This window comes from Pseudorca crassidens, chromosome 4 (assembly GCF_039906515.1).
Source record: "Pseudorca crassidens isolate mPseCra1 chromosome 4, mPseCra1.hap1, whole genome shotgun sequence".
NCBI classification, from domain to species: Eukaryota; Metazoa; Chordata; class Mammalia; order Artiodactyla; family Delphinidae; genus Pseudorca; species Pseudorca crassidens.
Window position 1 is genome coordinate 30,307,255 of NC_090299.1, and position 27,471 is coordinate 30,334,725.

Below are 27,471 nucleotides of genomic sequence, written 5' to 3' on the forward strand. Positions count from 1 at the left end.
AATGTAAAGTTATTAAATTAAAGATTTCTTTGTAGTTCTTTTTGTCCTTGGATTATTTCCCATTGAGAACATACAAAATACTGAGTTTTAAGATTAGTTAGAACAATACTTTTTTTTCTGTATCAGAATGTATCCAACTTGATAAACTGGTTTGCTTGTTTTTGTTTGATTTTAATTTTTAAGGATTGCTTTTCATCTTTTTTTCCACTTAATAATCTTTTTGAGTAAACAAAATTTACCTAATTCTAATGTCAAAACTTTACAATAATTCAGAGATATCTTGTTTCACTCTTGATCCCCCCCCAAGTAACTATTTTTATTAATCTTCCATTGTCTGCATCTACAAATATAAACTAATATATACACTGCTCTAAATATGACCCCTTTTTTCACCTAAAAAAAAAAAGTCCTGGCAATAACTCTATGTCTGTATATAGAGATTTTTCCACATTCTTTTTTGTAGTTATCGAGCACTCCATTATGTGAATGTACTGCAGAATTCCAGCTAATCAGTGCAAAATGATAAAGTCAGGAAAATCACTATTTTACAATCCATATGGAAATAAATGATACAGGTAATGGTCATCTGGAATAGACGATAAACAGATATCAATAGATGATAAAGCCACTGGGTGAAAGCATAATGAGGAACCTCACAATGAAAAGATCAGGTTGTCACCATATGAACCCACTAATCAATCATAACACCACTAAAAGTGAGACAACCAAGTATTATTATGATGTACACGGAACCAAAATATATTGTATTTTGGCTTAGGGAAATAAATAAATGAAGTAATATACCTGACTATAATTGAGCCATTAGATCTAATTTCTAATACATAGAAAATGGAACAGAGGAACGAGTTAAATGATACCACAAGAAGCAATCAGCCAAATTCAGAATGTGGAACATTCTACAGGACAAGAGACCCAGGTTTTTCAAAGGTTCAAAGGCACAAAAACTGGGGGTGGAGCTTTGTTTTTAAATTAAAAAGAGAATTAAGAGACATAAGCAAATGCAATTAGTAAGTCTTGCTTAGCTCCTGATTTGAACAAACCAACTACAGAAGAGCAATAGTGAAACAGTCGGGCAAATCTGAATATGGACTGAATTTTAAACAACATTTAGAAATAATTGTTAATTTTGTTGGATATGATAGTGGTATTGTGGTTTGCAAGAAATTATCTTTTCCATCTCCCTGCCTCCCCTTGACCAGGATTAGCTTTAAAGCCCTCAGTAAGAAAAGGTAGGGGGGGGGGGGGTGTGTGTGTGTGTGTGTGTGTGTGTGTGTGTGTGTGTGTAGAGGATAGGTCAAACAAGTATAACAAACTGTTGACAGTAACTGAAGCTGATGATCCTAAGGGAAAAAAACCAAAACTGGGTAATACTAGAGATTCTTTCAGTTTTCAGTAGAGCTGTAAAGGAGGAGACAAAAATGATTACATGGATCAGCAACAGTGCATAATAGAAAACCTCAAACAGACCCAAGTTTAAGATAAGAATTTAGAATATAAGAATTTAAATTTAAGAATTTAGGATACAAAATAAGGGTGGAATGTTTAATCAATGAGGAAAGATAGATTATTTAATAAATGTCAGTGAAATTAGAGCTAACTATTGAATATATATGGGGGGGAGAAATGAGATTTATTATTTACATTATGTACCAAAACAAAACCTTAAAAGATGAAAAAAGTGAATTCACCAAAGTAAAAAAATATATAGAGAGGGAATTTTTCCCTAATCTTAAGGTTGAAAAGGCCTTTAAAAGATACAAAGGTAAATGGGCTTCCCTAGTGGCGCAGTGGTTTAGAGTCTGCCTGACGATGCAGGGGACACGGGTTCGTGGCGTGGTCCGGGAAGATCCCACGTGCCGCGGAGCGGCTAGGCCCGTGAGCCATGGCCGCTGAGCCTGCGCGTCTGGAGCCTGTGCTCCGCAACGGGAGAGGCCACAACGGTGAGAGGCCCGCGTACCGCAAAAAAAAAAAAAAAGATACAAAGGTAAAAACAAAAGAAATTATAATATGACTCTATAAAATTAAACATTTCTCCAATTAAGAAAAAAACATTAAAATTAAAAACAAGTGTCAAGCTGGGGGAAAAAACTGCAATATATTATGAGACAAAAATGTTACAAACTAGAAGAACCTGAATAGCATAATGGTGAAAGAATATGAACAGGGATTTCAGTAAAGAAACACAAATAACTAATAATTATGAAAATAATTTAATATTTTTGCTTATAAAATATAATACTTGACATATTTAGTAATATGGAAAAGTAGGCAAAGACACTTTTTCTAGGAATATAAATTGGTACATTATTTCTCCATACCTGACCACCAAATGCTGATCAACTAATGTCTACTATACATCTCCACTTGGATGTCTATTAGGTATTCTAACTTAATATGGCCAATTCGATTCCTATTCCCAGAACTATTTCTGTCTTTACCATCTAAGTAAATACACTACCCTCTATCCAGATGCCCTGCCAAAAACCTACGTGTTATCCTTGATGCTTCCTTTCTCTCACTCACCACATCCGATCCATCAATAAGCCAAAAGATATCCCTTATCCATCCACTTTTCACTACCTCTGCCAATACCACCTTAGAAGAAAGCACAATCATCTATTTCTGGGATGACGGCAAAGCTTCCATTTGTCTCCCTGTTTCCATTTTTATCTTTTCAAATACTCCCAGCCCTAATCCGTTCTTCACATAGTAGCCAAATGAGTCTCTAAATACGTAAATCAGATTTCATTCCATTACATAAAATCTCCTATGTTTTCCCTTTGCACTTGACGTAAAATCCAAGCTTCTGACTATGGTTCTTCCCTAGCTCTCTGATCTCATTCCTATTATTCTTCCCATTGCTAACTGAGTTCCAGCCACACTGGGACTTTGGTCCTAAAACATGTTAAAGTTGCTCCTGCCTTAACATTTCTGTATATATGTTTCCTTAGCCTGAAATCCTCTACCCCCAGATTTTTCCATGTCTGGCTTTTCCTGTCATTCAAATATTAACTCAAACATAACTTCTATAATGAGGGCCTTCCTGACTATTTACTCTTTATACCCAACCCCTGCAATTTCTTCCACTCCTCTTGATTCATAGCACTTGTAACTATTTGAAATTAGCTTGTTTTTGTTTTTTAAAGTCTTTATTGAATTTGTTACAATATTGCTTCTGTTTTATGTTTTGGTTTTTTGGTCACTAGGCATGGGGATCCTAGCTCCCTGACCAGGGACCGAACCCACACCCACTGCACTAGAAGGCAAAGTCTTAACCACTGGACTGCCAGGGAAGTCCCTGAAACTAGTTTGTTAATTTATTGCTTTACTTACTTACTGTCCCATTGGCCCTGCCTTCCCACCAAGTTGCTCGAGAGAGGGAACTCTGTTTTGTTCACTTAGCTTCCTCTCGTAACCTCAGTGCCTAGAGTAGGGCTGCCACACAGTAGAAACTCAGTTAAGTTTTCACTGAATGAATAAGTAGAGAGAAATTCTAAAGACTGGTGAAATTAGGTGCTATGATTCACTAATTTCACCTGAAGAGATTTCATCTAAGGAAATAATGAGACGAAGGCACAAGGTTTGTGCACAGGTGTATATTTTGATTTTGACACTCAAGTTATGCCCAATAGTGGCAGACTAGGTGATTATAAAATGTTATGCAGTTATCAGATGAAGGATATGTAATAATATAGAAAGGTTTCCTCTTACGTTGTTCAAGGATTTTAAAAAAATGCAAAACAATGTCCATATTTATCAGCTTATTTGTTTGTGTAAATAAGTCATTTACATGACCAGCTTCTTTACTGGCTTTCTCCTGCAAATGCATACAGCAAGAAACCCAGAAGGATAGCCTCCAACTGTTACTTTTATATCTTGATGGTGGGTGTATTGATTGATATTTATTTTCTTCTTTTTTGCTTATCTGCATTTTCCTACAGTTGATCATGCACATTTTTTTTTTTTTGGTTAAAAAAAAAGCCATACAGTATCTGTATCTGGTTTTTTACATATTCACTAAAATATTTTTCTATTTTTTATTTTCATTTTTTAACATCAACTTTTTACCTGTTTTTCTACCCTGAAAAACTAATTTTAAGTTTTTTTCTTCCTCAAAGGGCAGCTATTGGGGTTTCCCACTACTTAATAAAGGTCAGCATAAATAAATGAACACAAAGAAATCCCTTAGATATCAGAACCCTCCCACTGGGGTTATACTAAATGCAACATTTAAAGGCATTTCAGTTTTACTATAGAAAGCTGCTAAAAGTTAAATTAAAATATTCTAACTAGGATTCAAAAATAAATGGCTGCTTTTAAAATTAGCTTGTTAATGTTAAGATTAGATTAAAATCTATAACCTTTTTTTTAGTACACAGGTAAGAATTTAAAAGCACATCTTAGCTATGTGCTTAAATCATTATTGCTCAGTTACGCTGAAATAGTGGTGTTCCATCTGGACCAATAAAGTCATAAAGAAAATCTAACAAAATGGAAGGCAGGGAAATCTGTACTAACCAACCACATTTCTCCAGTGCCTCTCCCAGTTTCCTTCTTTCTTCTGTGCTTTAATTCTAAGATTAAATTCCAGGAACAAATGGTTTTCTTATCTCCCCTCTAATTTTCATCAGTTCACCACCAGATAAAATTTCTGTAAGGTGAGTCTACTATGAGCAGATTTTTATTGTAAGTAGAATGCTTTTGCCATTTAAATCGTTTCCTTATATTTTATTTTCTTCCCAATAAATATAAATGTAAAATACTTATTGTCCTATTATTGAACTGATATGGTATTTAACAGGTAACTCCAAGAAGGGTCATGTCAAAAGAGGTCATAGCAGTAATTATGAACAAACGTATTAATGAGCATGTATGTGTATGGAGGCTTTTACCAATGTCAGTTATATGTCACCGAGAGTTCTTCAAGTTAAGAACTGAGGCCAAAATCCCAAACCACACTTATACCATGTCATTTTTTGAGGAGAAAGGCAGTTTAGTAATACAGAATTTAAAATAACATTTACTTTAATTTCCCGGTCAAAAATTAATACCTGTACGTTGCAGAGCCCCTGAAAAATAGAAGTACAATGCAGAAAAGAAAAATCACAGTAATACCTTTTATCTTCTTCTATGTACGCATGTGCGCGCGCGCGCACACGCGCACACACACACACACACACACACACACACACACACACACACAAACTGGAATCAAATTCTATGTATGTTTGATCTAGACTTACCTGTATTCATACCTATGATCCATTTGAATCAACAGGGATTTGTCAGAATTGATAACAGTTTCACAATTTTTATGATTTTTTTTTTATGACTAAATACATACCTGAGCATACTGCTGGAATCCAGAATACGCTGGGCTACCGGGTGGCACTCCGGAATTAAGTGGTGCTGCAGCATTCTGATATCCAGGCTGCAGAGCTGGATAGCCATACCCAAATGGCTTGGCCATTTTTGAAGGCTGAGGAGCAGCTGGAGCTGGAGCAGGGGCAGGAGCGGGGTCAGGAGCAGGGCTGCTTGCCGATGAGGAAAGCATGTCTAGCAAAGGGAAAAGCACGGTGTTGACAACTGAAGGTCGGGACTCCACAAATACTCTTGGCTGAGCCATAGCCTGTGGCATCTCCCTTTTTATTAAAACTTTTTTATTATGAGAAATTTTGAACATACACAAAAGTAGAGAAAATAGAATAATAAACCCCATATATCCATTACTCAGCTTTAATAATCATCAGTATTTCGCTAATCGTGTTTCACATGTTCCTACCCCATCTTTTTTTTTTTTACACATGTATTTACAAGAAAACCCCATTTTGTATCATTTCATTGACAAATACTTCAATTGGTATTTCTAACAGATAAGATCTTTATATTTATGCATATTAAATATATATACCACCACATAGCATATAATATAAATATATATTTATGTATATTAAAAATACAGTTATTTTTCCTTTTATTCTCTCAGCAGAAATGGCGCTAAGAAGCAGAAGACAAAGCAAAGCAATAAAAAGAGTGTCGGGCTTCCCTGGTGGCGCAGTGGTTAAGAATCCGCCTGCCAATGCAGGGGACACGGGTTCGAGCCCTGGTCCGGGAAGATCCCACATGCTGCAGAGCAACTAAGCTCGTTCGCCACAACTACTGAGCCTGCACTCTAGAGCCCACGAGCCACAGCTACTGAGCCTGCATGTCACAACTACTGAAGCCTGCATGCCTAGAGCCCGTGCTCCGCAACAAGAGAAGCCACCGCAATGAGAAGCCCGCGCACCACAACAAAGAGTAGCCTCCGATCGCTGCAACTAGAGAAAGCCCACGCACAGCAACAAAGACCCAACGCAGCCAAAAATAAATAAATAAAATAAATTAAAAAAAACAAAAAGAGTGTCAACTACTCTTTGCTCTAACTTGCCTTTTTCTCTGACCCTGACATTTATTAAAAAAAAAAACGTCCATGGAAGGAGTGGCATATTACCACAATCCCCTAGAAGTCTGCTTTATTTGCAGAGGCAAAAATGAAAGTATGAAAGACCGTCTAGAATAGTGTCCAGCTCCTAAAACAATGTCTGGTACGTAGTAGAGGCCAAATAAAATGTAATGAATGAATGTTCTTCCTTTATTTAATTTTAAAACAGAAACTAAAACTTGGTTAAAACTGGGGGAAAAAAACTGTAGAAAATTTTATCACCATATACAAGAATAACAACAACAAAAAGTCAAATCTAAAATATATGTGTATTTTAATCTCTCATGTCACTGTATTTCACAGTATATTTTCATATAAAAATTATATTCTTCACCAGCAATCAGACTCTGCAAAAAGAAAATATGTTCTTAAAAGCATCTGACTTAAGAAATTTATTTTTTCAAAGTTTATTGAGGAATCATCTTTCTACTGACTCTCTTCGCTCTCATCTTGAAGAGACCTTCCTAGACATTCTGCTGTCTATTGTCTTGTGCTAATTAGGCAAGCACTGGCTTACTGGCTTTCTGGTAACTTCCCAGACTTCTTAAAAGGACTAGAGCATCAATGCAGTGTCATATACTTAGATTTCCTGCTTGTCTCTCCTCACTGTGATGGGACTGTAAGTAGAAAGGTCTCTTAACATGACAACAGTCATCAGCTTAAGAAATGAAGAACTGGAGTCCTAAACATGGGGGTCTAAAACTTTTTCCCCCTTTTTTAGGAAAAGGACAGTATTTCATACATTTCTATAGTCCCTAAGATCTACCTAGTACCTGACACATAGACTTAATTCGGTTAATCTTACTGTGAAAGATGTTCATAGCTTTCCTTAATTTTGCAGTATAAAATAGCTAGAAAATTTACCTAAGGTTATTCACTTACTGTCAAAGCACAGTTCATAACAAGATTAAGATTTGTTGATTAAATGAATACAGATAAACACAGCAAGGTCTAACTCCAAGGCCATCATCTTTTAACTATACCACATTAGATGTTTTATTTCAGGTTTATTTGAAGCTCATGAAATACGATAGTTGAATAAATAGTATTCATCTTTTAGTGAATGAAGTAACTCTTCTAGAATATTTTGACAATGGTAATTGCTTTTGGAATGGTCCACAACTTTTTACACACACACACACACACACACACACACACACACACACTCTCTCTCTCTCTCTCTCTCTCTCACACACACACACACACACAGATCCCTAGGGAAAGAATCCTTAACCACAAAAGACTGACTAGCTTATTTAAGTATTCTTGAAATGTTAAAAGGGAACTCTGTACTAAGCTGAGAAGATTAAAGTTTTCTACTGACTCATAGAACAGTGATAGCAAGATAGTGTGTGAAGTCCAGCACACTCCAACTTCAATTAAGCTTCATCCTGGATAATTAACAACATGATAAGAAATAAAGCGAAGAGCAAAATTACTTGTTCTGTTAATCCTAAAGTTTGGAATCATTAGAAAGAAAAGACAAAGAAGGAGGTCAGGTGTGGTTGTCAGGCTGTTGGTGATAGGAGACAGGCAAATAAGGAAGATCACAGCACAAGATGCTATAATGAAATAACTAATCATTATAGAAGTTCAGTTCGTAATTTTTTTAAACACTATCCACCACTCCTGTTCCTACATATGACCAAAGTTACTTCCAGATATGGTTAAAAGTAATGCCTCCAAAACCTACCCCCAAGTTGGTTAATCTATTTACCTGGTGGAGGCAGCCAGGAGCCATAGGGGGAGTAAAGAGTCAAAGACTATTTATATTCAGAGGCTAGTTGGAAGAAATTCAAGGACCTAAGCATGAGAACAGAAATATAAAATTTATTTAAGGAATTATTAGCATAAAAAAGAAGGGAAAAGAAGAGAAAAATTATTCAGTATTAAGTCTTTTAGAAAGAGGAAAAAGATAAAGAGCATGGTAACAAAAATCAAATAATAAATTTCCTTGGCCTCCCAAAAACAGCATTCACAGTTGTTATGTGACAATTACACCATTAAATTAAGGCTTAAAAAACCAGGAAAATGTCCCTTTTTTTCTGCTAAAAATATAGTCTGCTAATTATGTATAGTACATGTTCATGTTTGAAGTAATTGATGGTCAGTAACTTTTCAAATAAACATCAAATATGCACAAAACAAATTACCTGGATAGCTGCCTCCTTCTAGGGCATCATAACTGTTGGGCATTGGAGAAGCACTGCTTGTGGTAGAAGAGCTGTCAACACCTAAAAGGAAAACCAAAATATCTACTAAGTTTAAAATGACAACATATCTTAAAGCAACCTTTGGCAATTTTGAAAAAGATGTTTTGCTGATCTAGGAAAATTCCTGATCCTAAAAACATGAAATGACTGATGTTTAATGACATTTAAAAAACCATATATAAATTTCTGATAATACAGGGGGTGAAAGTGGGAAGAATACGGAGCTGATAAAATTTAAGCAGACACACATGAAGGCATCTTAAAGAAAAGATATACAACTTTCAAAGTAGTCAAACACACAAACGTCAATTTTAGATTGACAGAAATGTTAATAAAATCACATCTCAAAGACCGGATCTACCAAATCACAAGCTATTAAATACCCTATATCACTATCATGTTATTTTAAGATAATTAAATTTTAATTACTTTTATAACTCAGCATAGCTGTATGAAACCTTCATAAGAGAGGAATCTATGGCTTGGGTTGCTACCTAGCATGTTACTAAGCTTTTCTATGCCTCGGTTTATTCATCTGCTCAATCAAGATTAAACAGTACCTGCCATATTTAATAAGGTAACAAAAATAAAAGGTACTCTAATAAATATGTGTTAGATTATAAGAATTTTTATTACATGTATTCGTTCAAAACTTGAAAGACTAACGGGAATATTCAGTGGCCATTTATGATAAAACGTAGTGGTGTCACACAGCTCGTAGAACATATATTTCTCTTATTCATTCACTTAACAAATATTTTATTGAGAGCCTACAGTTAACATAGGTAGATACACTAGAGTATATACTAATGAATAAAACTGAAAACGGGGCTTCCCTGGTGGCGCAGTGGTTGAGAGTCCGCCTGCCGATGCAGGGGACACGGGTTCGTGCCCCGGTCCGGGAAGATCCCACATGCCGTGGAGCGGCTGGGCCCATGAGCCATGGCCGCTGAGCCTGTGCGTCCGGAGCCTGTGCTCCGCAACGGGAGAGGCCACAACAGTGAGAGGCCCGCGTACCGCAAAAAAAAAAAAAAAAAAAACTGAAAACGCACACAGCCTCTATCTTGTGTTAAAGATCTTGGTCTTTTTCACCAGAAGATAAAATTCTGTGGTACAGAGGTTATCCCTGGCTCTTAACACCAATATTATAACCGGGTTTAAACTACATTTTAGGTTAATTTTCAACTGTGATATAGAAAGAATAGATATGCATAACTATCTTTCATTGAATAATTTTGGTTAACTACAAGAACTCAGTGTATTGACTCAGGGCATAATAGCTAAAATTTTTTGTGTAGGAACATTTTGTTATCAGTAAAGAACATGATCTGGAGGCAAACGACTGTAGTTACATTAGACTCTGTCATTTAATTGTCATTTAATTGTCATAAATAACTTTGGGTAAGTGACAATCATCATAATACTCTCTCGCGCAAAATAAGAACAATTTTTTAAATGCCCTTTGTGTGCTTTTTAACGTTCTTGTGATGCTTAGATGAGACTGGTTATGAAGCAACTTACAAAACATGAAGACTATAAAATAAATAATAGGTGAAAGACACTAATACATACCAAGTGCTTTCTTTGTGGTAAATAGAATATTGTTGCATATATAGGTCATTACTCTTAACTAAGAATGGGAAGTAATGGCTCTTCATTTTCCTTGTATTTGTGAATTTATAACTAAAGAAGAATGCTGATATACAAGGTCAAAAGTCTTGAAGTAATAGTGTTAAAAAACAATACACCAAAACCCAAATATTCACCAAGAGATGAATGGATGAACAAAATGTGGTATATCTATACAATGGGATATTATTCAGCTATAAAAAGGAATTAAGTACTGATACAGGCTACAATATGAATGACCCTTGAAAACATGCTAAGCAAAAGAAGCCAGACACAAAAGGTCACACACTGAATGATTTGATTTATATGAAATATCCAGAATAGGTAAATCTCTGGAGATAGAAAATAGATCGGTGGTTGCCAGGGTTGCATGACAACCCAAATGACAGAATCAGATAGAGGTGGTGGTTGCACAACATTGTGAATATACTAAATGCCACTGTATGCTTTAAAATGTTAAATTTTATGTTATGTACAAAACCAAACCAATATGCCAAGACATTTCAATGGGGAAAGAATATTCCCTTCAACAAACTGTGCTGGAACAACTAGATATCCACATGCAGCAGAATGAAGTTAGACCCCTTCCTTACACCTTATGCTAAAATTAACTCAAAATGGATCATAGACCTAAATGTAAGTGCTAAAACTCTTAAAATATGGGAGTAAATCTTCATGACCTTCAGTTAGGCAATGGATTTTTAGATATGACATCAAAGGCACAAGCAACACAAGAAAGAAAATAGATATACTGGACTTCATCAAATTAAAAACTTTTATGTTCCAAAGATATCATTAAGAAAATAAAGAGATAACCCACAGAATGAGAGAATATATTTGCAAATCATGTATCTAGTTAATAAAGGTCTAATACGCAAAATATTTACAGAACTCTATGACTCAACAATAAAAAGACGAATAACCAAATTAAAATGAGTAAGGGATCTAAACAGACATTTCTACAAAAAAGATAAACCAATGGCCAATAAGCACATGAAAAGATGCTCAACATCACTAGCTATTCTGGAAATAAAAATCAAAACCACAGTGAGATACCATTTCACATCCACTAGCATGTCTGTAATTCAAAAGACAGGTAACAGAAAGTTCTGGCAAGGATGTAGAGAAATGGAAGCCTCCACGAGATTGTAAAATGTTGTAACCATGTTGAAAAACAGTCTGACAGCTTCTCAAAAGGCGGCAAACAGGTATCACATGACCTGGCAATTCCATTCAAGAGAAATGAAAACATACACCCCCACAAAGAGTTGTGCATGAATGCTCACAGAAGCATTACGCATAACAGCCCAAAAGTGGAAACAACCCAGATGTCCAACAACTTACGAACAGGTAAATAAAATGTGATATATATCCACACAATAAGATATTATTTAGCAATAGAAAGGAACACAGGACTGATACATGCCATAACACTTGAAAACATTATGCTGAGAAAGAAGCCAGTCACAAAAACCAAATAGTATATGATCTATTTATATGAAAGGTTCAAAACAGATAAATCTATAAAAACAAAAAGTAGATTAGTAGATTAGGGCGTGTATGTGCGCATGCGTGCGTGTAGGGGGACAAGAATAGGAAGTGACTGCTAAAACATGGAGTTTCTACTTTGAGGTGAAGAAAATGTTCTAGAATTACACAGTGATGGTTGCAGAACTTTGTTTAAATTTAAATGAGTGAATTTTATGGTATGTGAATTATATCTCAATAAAGTTATTATAAAAATACCATGGAGAACAAACGTATGGACACCAAGGGAGAAAGTGGCGGGGGTGGTGGTGGTGGTGGTGGTGGGATGAACTGGGAGATTGGGATTGACATGTATACACTGACGTGTATAAAACTGATGACTAATAAGAACGTGCTGTATAAAAACATAAATAAAATAAAATTCAAAAATTTTAAAAAAAATACCATAGAAGCAAAAATACACAAATGAGACCTAATCTAACTTAAACGCTTTTGCACAGCAAAGGAAAACACCAACAAAATGAAAAGACAATCTACGGAATGGGAGAAAAAAATTGGCAAACGATGAGACCAACACTAGGTTAAATATCCAAAATACAAAAACAGCTCATATAACTCAGTATCAAAAAAACCAAACAACCCAATCAAAAAAATGGGCAGAAGACCTAAGTAGACATTTCACCAAAGAAGACATACAGATTATCAACAGGCACATGAAAAGATGCTCAACATTATTAATTATTAGAGAAATGCAAATCAAAACCACAATGAGGTATCACCTCACACTGGTCAGAATAGCCATCAATAAAAAGTCTACAAATAAGAAATGCTGGGGAGGGTGTAGAGAAAAGAGAACCCTTATGCACTGTTGGTGGGAATGTAAATTGGTGCAACCACTATGGCGAACAGTATGGGGGTTCCTTAAAAAAGTAAAAATAGAGCTACCATATGATCCAGCAATCCCACTCTTGGGGGTATATATCCAGAAAAAATAAAAACTCTAATTTGAAAAGATATATGCACATCAATGTTCACAGCAGCACTATTTACAATAGCCAAGACATGGAAGCAACCCAAGTGCCCATCAACTGACAATTAGCTTAAGGACATGTAGAGAGAGAGAGAGAGAGAGAGAGTGTGTGTGTGTGTGTGTGTGTGTGTATTTATATATATACACACACAATAGAATATTAATCAGCCACAAAAAAGAATGAAATATCGCCATTTACAGCAACATGGATGGACCTAGAGAAAATTATACTTAGTGAAGTCAGACAGAGAAAGACAAATACTATAAGATATCACTTATATGTGGAGTCTAAAAAGTAATACAAATGAATCTATATATAAAACAAAACAAAGCTTTTGCACAGGAAAGGAAACCATAAACAAGACGAAAAGACAACCCTCAGAATGGGAGAAAATATTTGCAAACAAATCAATGGACAAAGGGTTAATCTCCAAAATATATAAACAGCTCATGCAGTTCAGTATTAAAAAAATAAAAACAACCCAATCCAAAATGGGCATAAGACCTAAATAGACATTTCTCCAAAGAAGACATACAGATGGCCAAGAAGCACATGAAAAGCTGCTCAACATCACTAATTATTAGAGAAATGCAAATCAAAACTACAATGAGGTATCACCTCACACCAGTCAGAATGGGCATCAGCAGAAAATCTACAAACAAATGCTGGAGAGGGTGTGGAGAAAAGGGAACCCTCTTGCACTGTTGGTGGGAATGTAAACTGATACAGTCAATGTAAATTGATACAGTCACTATGGAGAACAGTATGGAGGTTCCCTACAAAACTAAAAATAGAATTACCATATGATCCAGCAATCCCACTACTGGGCATATACCCAGAGAAAACCATAATTCAAAAAGACACATGCACCCCAATGTTCCCAATGTTCACTGCAGCACTATTTACAATAACCAGGTCATGGAAGCAACCTAAATGCCCATCGACAGACGAATGGATAAAGAAGATGTGGTACATATATACCATGGAATATTACTCATAAAAAGGAACGAAATTGGGTCATTTGTTGAGACGTGGATGGATCTAGAGACTGTCAAACAGAGTGAAGTAAGTCAGAAAGAGAAAAACAAATATCGTATATTAACGCATATATGTGGAACCTAGAAAAATGGTACAGATGAACCGGTTTGCAGGGCAGAAATTGAGACACAGATGTAGAGAACAAACATATGGACACCAAGAGGGGAAGCGGCGGGGGTCTGGGGGTGGTGTGATGAACTGGGTGACTGGGATTGACATGTATACACTGATGTGTATGAAATTAATGAGTAATAAGGACCTACTGTAAAAAAATATATATAAAATTAAATTTAAAAATTAAAAAAAAAACAAAAAACAAAACAGACTCACAGACATAGAAAACAAACTTATGGCTACTAAAGGGGAGAAGGGAGTAGGACAAATTAGGAGTATAGGATTAACAGGTACATAATACATAATACTACTTAATTATGCTGCTTAGCTTCTTCTTTCCATGTCAAATCAAATATTAATGCTTAAAAATATTGCCCATTTAGATAATAATGCTATAGTAACAAACTTTAAAGTATTAATTTGATAGAAATATTCTATTTTATTTATTGGATAATTTGAAACCTGCTAGTTTAAAATTCACTTTCAGGGTTTCCCTGATGGCACAGGTTAAGAATCTGCCTGCCAATGCAGAGGACACGGGTTCAAGCCCTGGTCCAGGAAGATCCCACATGCCACGGATCAACTAAGCCCATGTGCCACAAGTACTGAGCCTGCGCTCTAGAGCCCGCGAGCCACAACTACTAAGCCCGGTGCCACAACTACTGTAGCCCACGCACCTAGAGCCCGTGCTCTGCAACAAGAGAAGCCACCCAATAAGAAGCCCGCGCACTGCAATGAAGAGTAGCTCCCGCTCACCGCAACTAGAGAAGAGTCTGCACACAGCAACGAAGACCCAATGCGGCCAAAAGTAAAAATAAATAAATAAACTAAAAATAAATAAATAAAAGAATAAAATAAAATTCACTTTCGGGGACTTCCCTGGTAGTCCAGTGGTTAAGAATCCACCTTCCAGTGCAGGGGACACGGGTTCAAGCCCTGGTCGGGGAACTAAGATTCCCACATGCTGTGGGGAAACCAAGCCCATGCGCTCTAGAGCCTGTGCACCACAACTGGAGAGCCTGCACGCCTCGACTAGAGAGAAGCCTGAGCACAGCAACGAAGAGCCTGTGTGCCACAACGAAGAGCCTGCGCGCTGCAACAAAAGATCCCACCGGCTGCAACTAAGACCCAATGCAGTTGAATAAATAAATTTAAAAAGTTTTTAAAATTCACTTTCAGAAGAAAAGAACAAATGCAAATCTCTATTTTGAACTTGTTAAAATATCAAAGCAACAATAGAAGTTATAAGTCCAGATGAAACACTAAACAGACTCAAACTTTGCTAAAACTTACTGTTCAGATTAATTCTAATTAGGTTATGCCATTACTGCCAATACAAATCAAAATGATATTTTTTAAAAAGGTACATTATGAAACATGTCAATATTCTAAACATGCTTAAAAACACCTTCACTAGTTCCCCTACCATTTTATAGAATAAGGTCTAAATGCTTTTATACTGCCATAAAAAAAACTTCAAAATTTATCTTCCACTTTCCTTGTCACCTCCATCTCCCACCTGTTCTTGTATCACCTTCTCTCTTTTACCTTATGACACAGTCACACCCAACTTCTCACTCTTCATCCCAATACACTATTTTTTGTGTTATGTACCATACATATTGGTCTGTTAGCCTAGATTTTCTTTTTCCACATGGCAAATTCCTACTCATCCTTCAAATTTCAAACCCTTCCTAAAACCTTTCTGACATGCCAATGGAAATCATTTCTTCTCCTATATAGGGACATTTTCTTAACCCCGAATTACTGAACTTTTCAAGCTGTACTGTAATCACATACGATATCTGCTTCCCTGTAATATTATTAGTATATAGAGGCAGCTATGCTACTGTATTGATATTTGGAACCAAGATACCAAGCAAAATACTGCTTTCTAAATACGAGCTAGTTATAGTCGAATGAGAAGCTTTGGTACTTGTCACCACTCTTAAAACCTCTGATAGGTCCAGTTTGCCTTAGTCACTTCACGCTACAATTAGTGATAACAAATATTCTGAGATCAAACGGAGGGTGAATATGAATGTAATACTTGGGAAACATTTTCCCTCATTCTTTTACCGGCTCTATGTCACAGGTTGAGAGAAGAAAAGGGGAAGTCAGAAAAGAGGGGGAGCTGAATCTGAGGAAGTAAGGAGTAAGGTCAAATGAATAGCTCAGAATCTGTGAAGTTGGGGGGAAAAAAACCAGGATGCATTGAAGTCTTCTAAAAAAAACTTAAGCCATTCTCTCTCCATGGGTCAACAAAGTCTAATATAGTTACTTACTAGTATTGTTCAACTTGAAATTAACCAGGTAATTTGAGATTTCACTTCCTCATAACTTGTATAGAACATGGAAAACTGTATGTCAAATTCCCTCTCTACCACTTACCAGTTGAGAGAAAATGGACCAGAATCCTAACATTTCTGAGCCATTCCTTATTTATAAAAACAGATGTTATAACACCTACTCCACAGGCCTAATGTTAAGATTAAACAGCTATAACAGATATAAATTAAACAGATACTAGCCAGAGACTCAGGAAATGTTCTTTTTTTCCTCTTCCCTCTTCCTATGCTAAAACAGTGCTACAAAAGAGGGGAAAAGAAAGACCAAGACAAGAACCTCCTGATGGATAAGGCTAATCCAGACTTCAACCAAACTTTCCTTAACATTTATCACTGAGAACCAAGTTACTTTTGATTTGTAAAAATGGTTCTCTTCTTTCGGTAATACTCTAATACTCTCCCCCCCCCCCCAATCTTCCTTCTACCTTAGTCTAAGAACTCTTATTTCTCACTGGCTTATTCCAAAAGCTTCAAGCTCGAATCAATTTCTTCTGTAAATGCAAAATCAATTTGCATTTCCAAAATGCAAGTTTGGTTATGTTATTTTCCCACTCCTTCAGTGACCTCTCACTACCTTCAAGATAAAATCCAAACTCCTTACTAGGAAACGCAAGGTTCTTAAAGATCTTACCCAGCCATCCTACTCACCCTCACTCAATTCTTCTTGCCACTGCTCTCTGCAAACCATAGGTCCCAAACTCACTAAAGTTCCCCAAACATGCTACCTTCTCTCAAGCATCTTGCTTTGTTTCAAAAAGTGTCTCTGCCTCTCCCCAGATCCCTCACTTGCCCAATTCCAAGTTCTTTCAGATTCAGTTTAGGTTCCCCTGCCCCCGCTCCAGGAGAATCCTCCCTGTCATCCCACCCTACATCTGGTTCCAAATTCTCCTATGTATTCCTATAAAACACTATGATTAACACAGGACTCACTATCATTTTGTTCTATATTCCAAATCAGACTGTGAGCGTCTTGGGTTTTTAATCAAGCTCACGAATAGGGCATTATTAATGTTTATAAATTGGTTGTTCAGAACTCAGAATAAACTTTTTCAAAGAAATAATGAAATAACTGGTATTTATTACCCCAAGCTGTTTCATAAGCACTCTTAAAAAACCCATAATCCATATTATTGATTAAACACTAAACATTTATGACAGGCTGGAAAAAATAAAGCATTTGCAAATGTTTAGTATTTCAGTTAATTAGTTTTAGGGCTAGCCTAGACATCCAATCACCATTCAATCACTATTTCTATTTGAAAGTGCCTTCTGAATTCTAACTCTGGACACTGGTACCAAAGCTCCTTCTGCTATAGCCCTAATACTCTGCCCTCTTCCACTGTACAGAGAGTTGGAGTTTCCAGCTATAGCAATTATATATACATGATGTTTGCAAGCTAGAACAGGTATCATCTGCAAACATGTGAGCACATTTTGTTTTCAATGTATATGAATACTGAAAACCCTGAAACTAATACTGTTCTTAATGGCATGGATATCTTTTTATATCCTTCACAGACCTAGGACATGTATTCAATTTCTAAAATTTAAAAAGTATACTAAATATGTATTGAATTTAGTTGAAAGATATTTATTTGTTAAAATAATCACATAGTATATCAGTTAAAGAGAAAGATAGATTTGAACACTTTTAGGGATTTTCTTTGGCGGGGGGTAGGGGAGTGGTGGAAGAAAAGGGAAGATGCTGATCAAAGAGTACAATCTTCCAGCTATAAATGTTCTAGGGATCTGGGGATCTAATGTATAGCATAATGATTATAGTTAACAATACCATATTATATACTTGAATTAAGGAAAAAAAGAAGAATTTTCTGTGGAAGTTAGAGGTAAGGTCAATACTGTGCTGTTATCTACAGGAGTTGACTTAATTTGTTCTGTATCAAAATACAACATTACCTTTTAAAACATCCAAGCAAACCATAAACATATCATTATCTTTGACATACTACCTGGCACTGAATAATTACTATTAGCCTGTGTGAAAGTCAAATAAAAATTGACTAGCACCTTAAAATTCATTATGAAAAAATCAGAAGTTTTTTCCTAACATCATTTACAAAATATAGCATCAAGCTGTCACATTACTAGAGCCATGGGAGAGAGCTTCCTGTTGTCCTCTGGCCTCTTCCTAACCTGAAAACTCCCGAGAGGAAAGGCACTGGGAGTATGGACAGCAGGTGACAGAACATTAGCTGACAGTGTCTCCCAGGGACTAGGGCTGATACTGATCTCTGATTTTTTACTCTCCCCTTTCACTTTATTTCACTGCTTACTCCCTTTCACTCCCATTTTCAAGTTAGTATTCCTTACTAGTATAGGTATGACAGTACTTGTCTTCAGTACTGAATCTAAAACTAATAAAAGGTCCACTCTAGCACTAACAACTGAATGAGTGAATACCTGTAACTGAATAAACTTAGTGAGGAATTTAAGATATAACCATTATGGGAACCTGATAGCTTGCTATCTGCTCAAGTTTTCTTTAAGTTTATTCTCCAACAATTCTGAACTTTTAGAAGCTGCCAACAAAACATAAGACTGTCTCTAGTACAAAATCCTATTTTAGTTTCCAAGCGTGCATTTAATGAGGAAACCTTAAAAAGGAAGCCTATTTGTAGCATGTAATTTTAAAAAATATAATTAGATGGTTTAATGTAAAATCAGAACTGAAATCAAAATTTTCTTTTAAAACTGAAAGTTTTAAATAAATATCCGTGTACTTGACTCCTAGATAGACCCGCTGTCAAGGAAACCCTAAGCTTTAATAAATGAAAAGCTAAAATAAGAGGATAGTTACTTTAAATAGAACTATAAAGAAGATTATCACTGATTTCCAAACCTGCTTGCTAGTTGATATTTCATTACTGCTTAATAAATTTTTCCAAAATTGGAGAATAATCCACATAAACTAAATACATAAAAATCTCATAATAGGGAATGAATACCACTGAAATGCTTAAAAAATAGAGCACTCCAAAATCTCTACTTGACAGATACACTTATATGTAATCTCCGTACCAATCTGAGGCATTCTTTTACTTTTTACATATGAAAAAAATACTGTAACTGAGCAGGATTTAAAAAATAAAATAAAATTCATTTTAAAGCTAGATTTTCTTTCCATTTTTTCTTTCCCCTCACTTAGAATGTCCCTTTAATTTGCAATCAACAAAAATAGGACTTTTTCTTTTCTTTTTTACAAACCATGAAGAGACAACACCAGGATCCTAGTAAAAATGTCCATAGTCCAGTCATTATTTTGTTGCATAATAAAAAAGGCAAAGGAGGAAGATAACATGTAAGAAATGCCATGGTGACCACTGCCATGTGCCCTTTAGTTCTCACCTATTCCAGGGCTTTGTGTTCTCACTAGGAGATAAAGGCTATCCTCTTCACACCTCTCTGCACACAGACCTCGGTTTGAATCTCCGCTCTGCTACTTAGGAGTTGTGTGACCAGAGACAAATGTTACTGTACATGTTCAGATCGTAGTCAACTCATCTGAAAAATGGAGCCAATTATCTCTGCCTTGCAGGATTGTTGAGAACAAATTGAGATAAAAACATGTTCTCAATGTTAGTAATGACACCTAATTTTTTTTTTTTTTTTTATGGTACACGGGCCTCTTACTGTTGTGGCCTCTCCCGTTGCGGAGCACAGGCTCCGGACGCGCAGGCTCAGCGGCCATGGCTCACGGGCCCAGCCGCTCCGCGGCATATGGGATCTTCCCGGACCGAGGCACGAACCCGTGTCCCTTGCATTGGCAGGCGGACTCTCAACCACCGCGCCACTAGGGAAGCCCACACCTAATTTTTTTTTGAGAGATTTTACCATTTGCCAGACACTGTTCTAAGCTCTTTATGAACAATACCTTCAATCCTCAAAACGACCATATGTAATTGTTACTGTTATTATTCCTCATTTACATATGACTAAATTGAGACTCAATGAGTTTAAGAAACTTGTCTAAGGTCACAAAACTAATAAGTGACAAAGTCCGGATTTGAATTTAGAAGAAAAGACACAAAACCCCACAGCTTTTAGCTCTTTAGTGCTGCATCTGGCACACAGTAAGTATTCAAAAATGTTAGGTATTATTAAAATCTAAATGCTGTGAGTTAAGAATTTAGGGAGTTTTAATCTGTAATATATTCAAGAAAAAAAGTAGTTAAATAAGATAAGGTGATAGGAGAAAAGCCATTAATGCTAAACCTTTTTGATTTTCCAATTTTTTTTTCTGTCTAAGGAAAAGGGGTTTTTAACCACTGCACCTAATTGTAAGCAGAACAAAAACGGGAGTAATTTAGGCTGACAAATATTACGCAAAAAACCACATTTTTGAAATGTGTAAAATAAGGATCATGAAATTAAAAAGTGAGACATATGTAGGATCTGAATAATATATACATTAAATAATAATAATAATTCAGGACCTGGGAGCAATGGCCCATCATTAGCAATGACCACACATTACAATCACATCTTGGTTTCTAAAACACCCTTCTCTACTATACGCACCAGGACTAAAGGAAATGGTTTGTCCCAGGCTTGCAGCAGCCCAAATACAAGATGAGCTAGGAACATCTTATCGAGGACTTAAGGTACTTAAAATAAGTGCTTAAAGATTCATGGGAACATTTAAAAAAGACAGTTTGAAGGAGCTGCTACTGGCCAGGACAAGTTGCTATCAAAATAACTAATGACAGTAATGGATTATTACCCACTGAATAAAATAAGAATCCATGAGTCAATATGAACCCAAAGCAATCAACAAGGGAGAAGAGAAAGCTCTTCTTCACAATGAAACCTCAACTCATAAATATAGAAGGAATGTTGGAACTAGAAAATCACCAACGAATGTTAAAACTAGTGAGTGACGGTTTAAAATAAAGAACAGGAAATTTACATAGTATCATAGAATTTCCCCACAAATCACTTATTAATTTCAATGGAAAAAAGAAGTACCTTTACAGTTGAGAAACCTGGCAGACACCATCTTAATCAAGTGATCAAAGTTAACATCATCAATATGGGGATAAATCAACAACATGTGCCTCGGACACAATGTACTGAGAATACAACATTACTTCAGTGGTAATCTTGCCAAAAAACGCATGATTTGAATCTAATCACAAGTACACACCAGATAACCCCAAACTGAGGGACATTCTACAAAATAACTGGCCTCTATTATTCAAAAATGTCAAAGTCAAGAAAGAGAAAGAAAGGTTAAGGGACTGTTCTAGGTTGAAGGAATCTAAACAGAAATGACGACTAAATTCAGTGCATGACCCTGGGCCATGGAAACAGCTATAAAAGATCTTACTGAGACAACTGTTGAGGTTTGACTATGGACTGTGTAACAGATATTACTGCAACAGTGCTCAATTTCTTGACAACTGTATTGTGTTTATGTTATGTAAGGCACTGTCCTTACAGTCAGGAAATACATACTGGAGTATTTAGAGGTAAAGGTTCATGATATCTCCACCTTCAAATGACGTAGGAAAAAATGTTTATAGAGAGAAGCAACTGCGGCAAAAATGGTGAAGTGTATACGGTAGTTTCTTTCACTCTTCTATAAGATTGAAATTATATAAAATAAAAAATTACCCCAAATTCAGAAAGATAAATGGGTATGTAGATTTTTAAGGTAAGAAAAATTACTCTCCATCTGGAACCCTCTATTTTCAACCCACCACCTCAAATCATGCATAAGGATTTAAATATTTAAAAAATGCAAAGGAAGTGGAAACTTTTAGTTAAGCGGATTGTTTACAGAGCAAATCCTTCCACTCAATTATAAAGATAACAGAAAGAGAATCATGGTCATGTATAATAACCTGAAAGATCATCACTTATTGGTTCAGTCAAACGATTAGAATTAATGGACGAACTGAGTAGCTTAATACTCAACAGTTATACTTATCAAAGGCAGAAAAAGATATTAAACAGCCTGCAACACATAATCGCATGCACAGTTTCTTCACCTAGCATGATGTGAAGTACTACTTCATGAAGCAGGAAGATAACTAAAAATTGGGGGTCTTCTAAATATATGACAGAAAAGGCCACAAGGACTTCAGAGGAACAATGTCCTATTTCTCTTTCACTTTTATGAAGTCCACATGATTCATTTTGGTTAGACTAAAGTAGCATGCAAAGCAGAAAATAAAACATTCCTAAAAGGAGTCCTAAAAGGGTGCTACAGCAATCATCAGCCAAAAGCTTCAGTCAGGACTCATTCTTTTGCATGTGGCACGAGAGAAAATGCGCTTCGGAAAGAAGAAAGCGCTCTATCTTCGTGAAAAATGCATTACTTACAAAACGGTAGAGGGGTCCAAAGGAGAAAACACAAAACAAATAAACATGCAAAACTCCTCATTTCGAGTGACCCAACCTTCTATAACTGAAACCAAGCTATTGAGCTAAATCTGCAAAGACACATTTTTTAAGGACCAGTAAGACTGTGGACATAAAAAGAAAACTCGAGCAGGGAAAGGTCAAGAACTGGTGTAAAGCTAAAGCAGACCTGCTTCCTCATCCTCCTCCTCCTCTTCCTCATCATCGGAAGTGGATGACAAGGGAGTTGGTGCGGAGCTAGCTTGATTATTAACATATTCACCATACTGCATGCCTGTAAAGTGGAAAGCACAAACACAAGAGTCAAACCAACAGGAGAGATGAGAAATAAAATTCTGACATTGCATTAAAAGTGAGAAAGAACTCTGACATTCCGAAGAATATCCCAGCATGCATATTAATATCAGCTAACTTATTATCAAAACCGAAACAAACCGTTAGAAAATCTCTGCGAAGCAGTTTAGTAAAAGCAGCTTTAATATGAACTAATTGGTCTAAGTGTAAAAAAATAAAAAGGACCATGTCTGACACTGTTAATATTTAGGAAACTGCACTGATACTCTCTGAACATTTTACTGAGCTCTGTACATGTTTACCTTCTTTGACCTTGGGGCCCTTGTGGTATACTTCCTTTGGGACTGTGTATTCTTGGTGAGCAGTGATCATTTCTACTAAAATGAATTTATACAGCACACAACACACGTACAGATACTTGGTACCTTCCTTCTGCTAATGCCACCCTGCTGGTAACTCAGTTCTCATAACGGAAAAACAATGACAGTTAAAGGAAAGAACTGTATTGAGCATAGTTCTCTGCTCAGAGTAGACGCTCAAAAAAAAAAAAAGGCTTATTAACTGTGGCCCTACAAGTGAGACAATTACAGAAAAGTAAATTTTCTGAGATGGCCAATCATCTCAGCATCAGACTAATGCCTACATGTGAGTCTGAAGTAGGTGAATGAGACTAGTCCTCAGTGTGAGATACAGCAAGAGAAAGCAGAGTCTGTGGAAAAGGCCCAACAACTGGTAACTGTATAGTACTTTCCTTTAAAAAAAAAAAAGTTGATTGCATATTATTATTTGATTAATCTAGCAAAATCAAGACAAAAAAATTAACATCCACAAAACTTCTAAGGGGGAAAATTTTTAAGACTTAACAAAATGCAAACGCTTCATAAATAAAAATAAACATCCTTACAAAGAAAAATCTTATAGCTCAATTTGAAAAAACAGTAACATAGTGTGGATTTTCAAGAACATTTCACAATATTGGAAGCACAATGAAGCCGTGCCTCACCGAAAAAATCATGTGGTAGACCTCTGATGTTCTCTTCATTGTTTCTTTCAGATGACCTTTTTTTTTTTTTTTTTTTTTTTTTTGCGGTACGCAAGCCTCTCACTGCTGTGGCCTGTCCCGCTGCGGAGCACAGGCTCCAGACGCGCAGGCTCAGCGGCCATGGCTCACAGGCCCAGCCGCTCCGCGGCATGTGGGATCTTCCCAGACCAGGGCACGAACCCGTGTCCCCTCCCGTGTCCCCTGCATCGGCAGGCGGACTCTCAACCACTGCGCCACCAGGGAAGCCCCAGATGACCTTTTAAATTAGCATGGAGAAACATAACTCATGCCTATAGTAAGAAAAAAGCTATTAAAATCTGAACTTAGAAGAGAGCAAAGGTTAAACTGTATATGAATGAAGCTTTGATCCTCATGACTAAAGAAGTCATGGAAAAATCTGATAGCTTTGCTGAAACATGTTTTAAATACAGATAAAATGGCAGTTATCACAAATTCATCTGAGAAAGTAAAAATCAATGTAAAATAAGTTCAGGCAACACAAAAAATAAACTTGGTACCTTGAAAGACCAAATTCAGAGTGGCATGTTCCTCTAATAAAGGCCTAGTTAAAATGAAAATTTGACTAATATTAGACCTTAGGTTAAATATATTAAGAAGTTTATAACAGACATAAGTTAACAGTAAAAAAGATTTTATAGAAAAGAAATTCTTCAATTTAAGAACTTCTTTAAAAACGAAGTACTTTCCCAAAATGCCAATTAGCATTGCACTTTAAAAAGTACACATGTATGTATGTATATAATAAGCAGAAATAAGAGAAAGAAGAAAAAAAAGAAATTACATTTACTGTGCTAAGCTAAGAGAGGCCAAAAAACAGGAAGAAAATCCATTCTTTTCCTGACTGAATCATTCTGTAGACTGCTGACTCTAATCAAAGAAGCCAAAGCATAGGGCAAACCTATATGTATTATAAGACAAATATTTTCCTCTCTTTTTCCAGATTTACTAAATAAAAACAGATACCACATATTATTGGAAAAATATCCAATGCTTAATTGGAAGCAAATGAGATGGCTATCCAATGATTAAAGAAAAATTTATAGAGCAACTACTTAATGCACTGGAACAAACCTATAAATAAGAACAGAGTAATATTATTTATTACAATATCATTTTAGATTATACAGTGGTTGCCAACTTACTGTATTAACAGAATGTCACACAACATACTTAATTTTACTGTCCTAAAAAAAAGATGCAATCCTTTTTGAGAAGTGCCGGAGATGAAAGTATCAAGATTTAAGCTCTTCCCAACTGCGACTCAATATTTAAGGCTCAGAATTTAGCCTTCCTTTGCTCGTTTAAGTAAACTTTGTTAAAAGCTTGGGAATACTAACAGCAGAAGGACATGATATTTTAGTTCATCCACAGAAGAATGGTAAGAGCTCCAGAATAACAATCAATTGACATTTAAATGCCTGCTCTAGGTTGTATACAGCACATGTCGAAATGTCCTGGGGTACCTCCCACCCCAGCCATCACCACTAAACAAGGAAGGAATGCCACACCCTCAATTCATTCTGTCTTAAGCAGAGCTTCCAAGGTATGGATCTAGAAAACCAAGAGGCGGGACGCTATTTCACAGACTGAATGACATGATGAAGAGCCTGTTACTGACACGGCCCCAATATTTTTAAAAAGACATTCTGTTTAAACTACCTATCATTAAAGTACCTTCAGGCCAATTTCTCCAGGAGAGTTGGAGTTGCTTAATAAAAGGCATCTTTACTGTTCCACTGGGAATAAATAAAACTAGTCTTAAGAGAAAACAAACCCCTTGTGGAGGTTAGCTTTTTTAAATTCAAGAGTTCAGACTTTTGAGAAACTGTTACCTTTCCTAATCTGGTCTTCTAACTAGGTACACACACTAGAAGACTTTGCAAGGGTTCCCACGAAAGAAGGCTTTTAAGGGAATCACTCTCCACAGTACTCTCTTTCCTACATCTTATCCACCTAAGAAAGTACCTGTGTTAAGAACAGACTTTTTCTCACTTTACAAAGGAAACACATTACCTTAACTTATCCTAAATCTTACTAGGAAAGCTTCCTTCTTCTTTAAATGATTGATCAAGGCACCCTAGATCTACAGACTATCTTTTACCTTGCCATACATGCTGCAGTTAAAAATGAAACATATTAGAAATAGGGTTGGCTTTATTAATTCAGAAATAGTGAAAAGTAGGGTGGCGGCAGTAATGATAAATTTATTTAATGATTCTGCATGTGTGAAGGCCCCAACCACTACTGCCAAAGAATCCATTGCTTTTGAAAGAGTCACATGAGAACAAAGCAAAAACAATAAGAAATACTGAACAGACAAGCAGCAGGACATTATGGATAAAGATGGGGTCTCTGGGTTCTATTCCATGTAATACCACTTACTAGCTGTGTGTCCTTGGGCAAAATTACTAACCTCTCTGTTCTTCATTTATATCATCTGTAAGGTGGGGTAATAACTACCTCAAACAGCTGCTGGGAGGATTAAATGAATTAATATATTTTAAATCTTATTAGAATGGTACCTGAAATATATAGTAAATACTATACAAGTATTCACGACTATTACTTTTATTTATTTATTTATTTATTTATTTTTTGCGGTACGCGGGCCTCTCACTGTTGTGGCCTCTCCTGTTGCGGTGCACAGGCTCCAGACGCGCAGGCTCAGCGGCCATGGCTCATGGGGCCCAGCTGCTTTGCGGCATGTGGGATCTTCCCGGACCGGGGCACGAACCGGCGTCCCCTGCATCGGCAGGCGGACTCTCACCCACTGCGCCACCAGAGAAGCCCACTACTATTACTATTGAACTTTAAAAACATGTTTTTGTATATATTTAATTAAAAACAATTATTTTCAACTATTCTTAACATTTATCCCTAGGACAAGTCATTAGTTAGAAAAAGAACCTTCTACCAACCTGAATAATATTCTTAGTAATACTAGTTCTTTTAAAAATAAGTAGAACATTTCTAGGCCTACCAGTCTTTTTCAAGAGACACTGGATAAAACTCATAGGTAAAAATTCTACATGTTTTTTTCAGAAGCTATGAGATGTTCAATAAAGTACTTTACAACCTATTTTATCATAAAATATTTATAATGGTTATAATCATTTCATATCCCCTTATACTTTATATAGTACTTAATGCTTTCTACCTCCTTTTAACCAAAAACAAAACAAAACAAAAATTTACTAGCAGGTAAACCTATTAGTACTTAGTAGTATATATATATATATATATATGTGTGTATATATATATATATGTATATAATAAAATACATGGGAACATTTTTATTATGATATATGATGAAATTAAGAGTTATTTCTAATTTTTATGCTTGATTCCTATTTAAATACTAAAAAAA

The 27,471-nt window shown here is 36.0% G+C and overlaps 1 protein-coding gene across 4 annotated transcripts in view; it reads right to left on the reverse strand.

The window, feature by feature from the left end:
- Positions 1 to 27,471, reverse strand: part of SEC24B (SEC24 homolog B, COPII coat complex component) — a 93,635-nt gene that overhangs the window by 29,874 nt on the left and 36,290 nt on the right. For 2 of the 4 annotated variants that reach the window (XM_067735358.1, XM_067735357.1), the window contains exons 4-6: positions 22,917 to 23,021; positions 8,656 to 8,736; positions 5,366 to 5,577 (exon numbers count right to left, since the gene is read on the reverse strand). In XM_067735358.1, the coding sequence (XP_067591459.1) occupies positions 5,366 to 5,577; positions 8,656 to 8,736; positions 22,917 to 23,021 (398 nt within the window). The remainder of the gene's footprint in view (positions 1 to 5,365; positions 5,578 to 8,655; positions 8,737 to 22,916; positions 23,022 to 27,471) is intronic. The other 2 variants (XM_067735360.1, XM_067735359.1) reach the window with 1 other exon arrangement.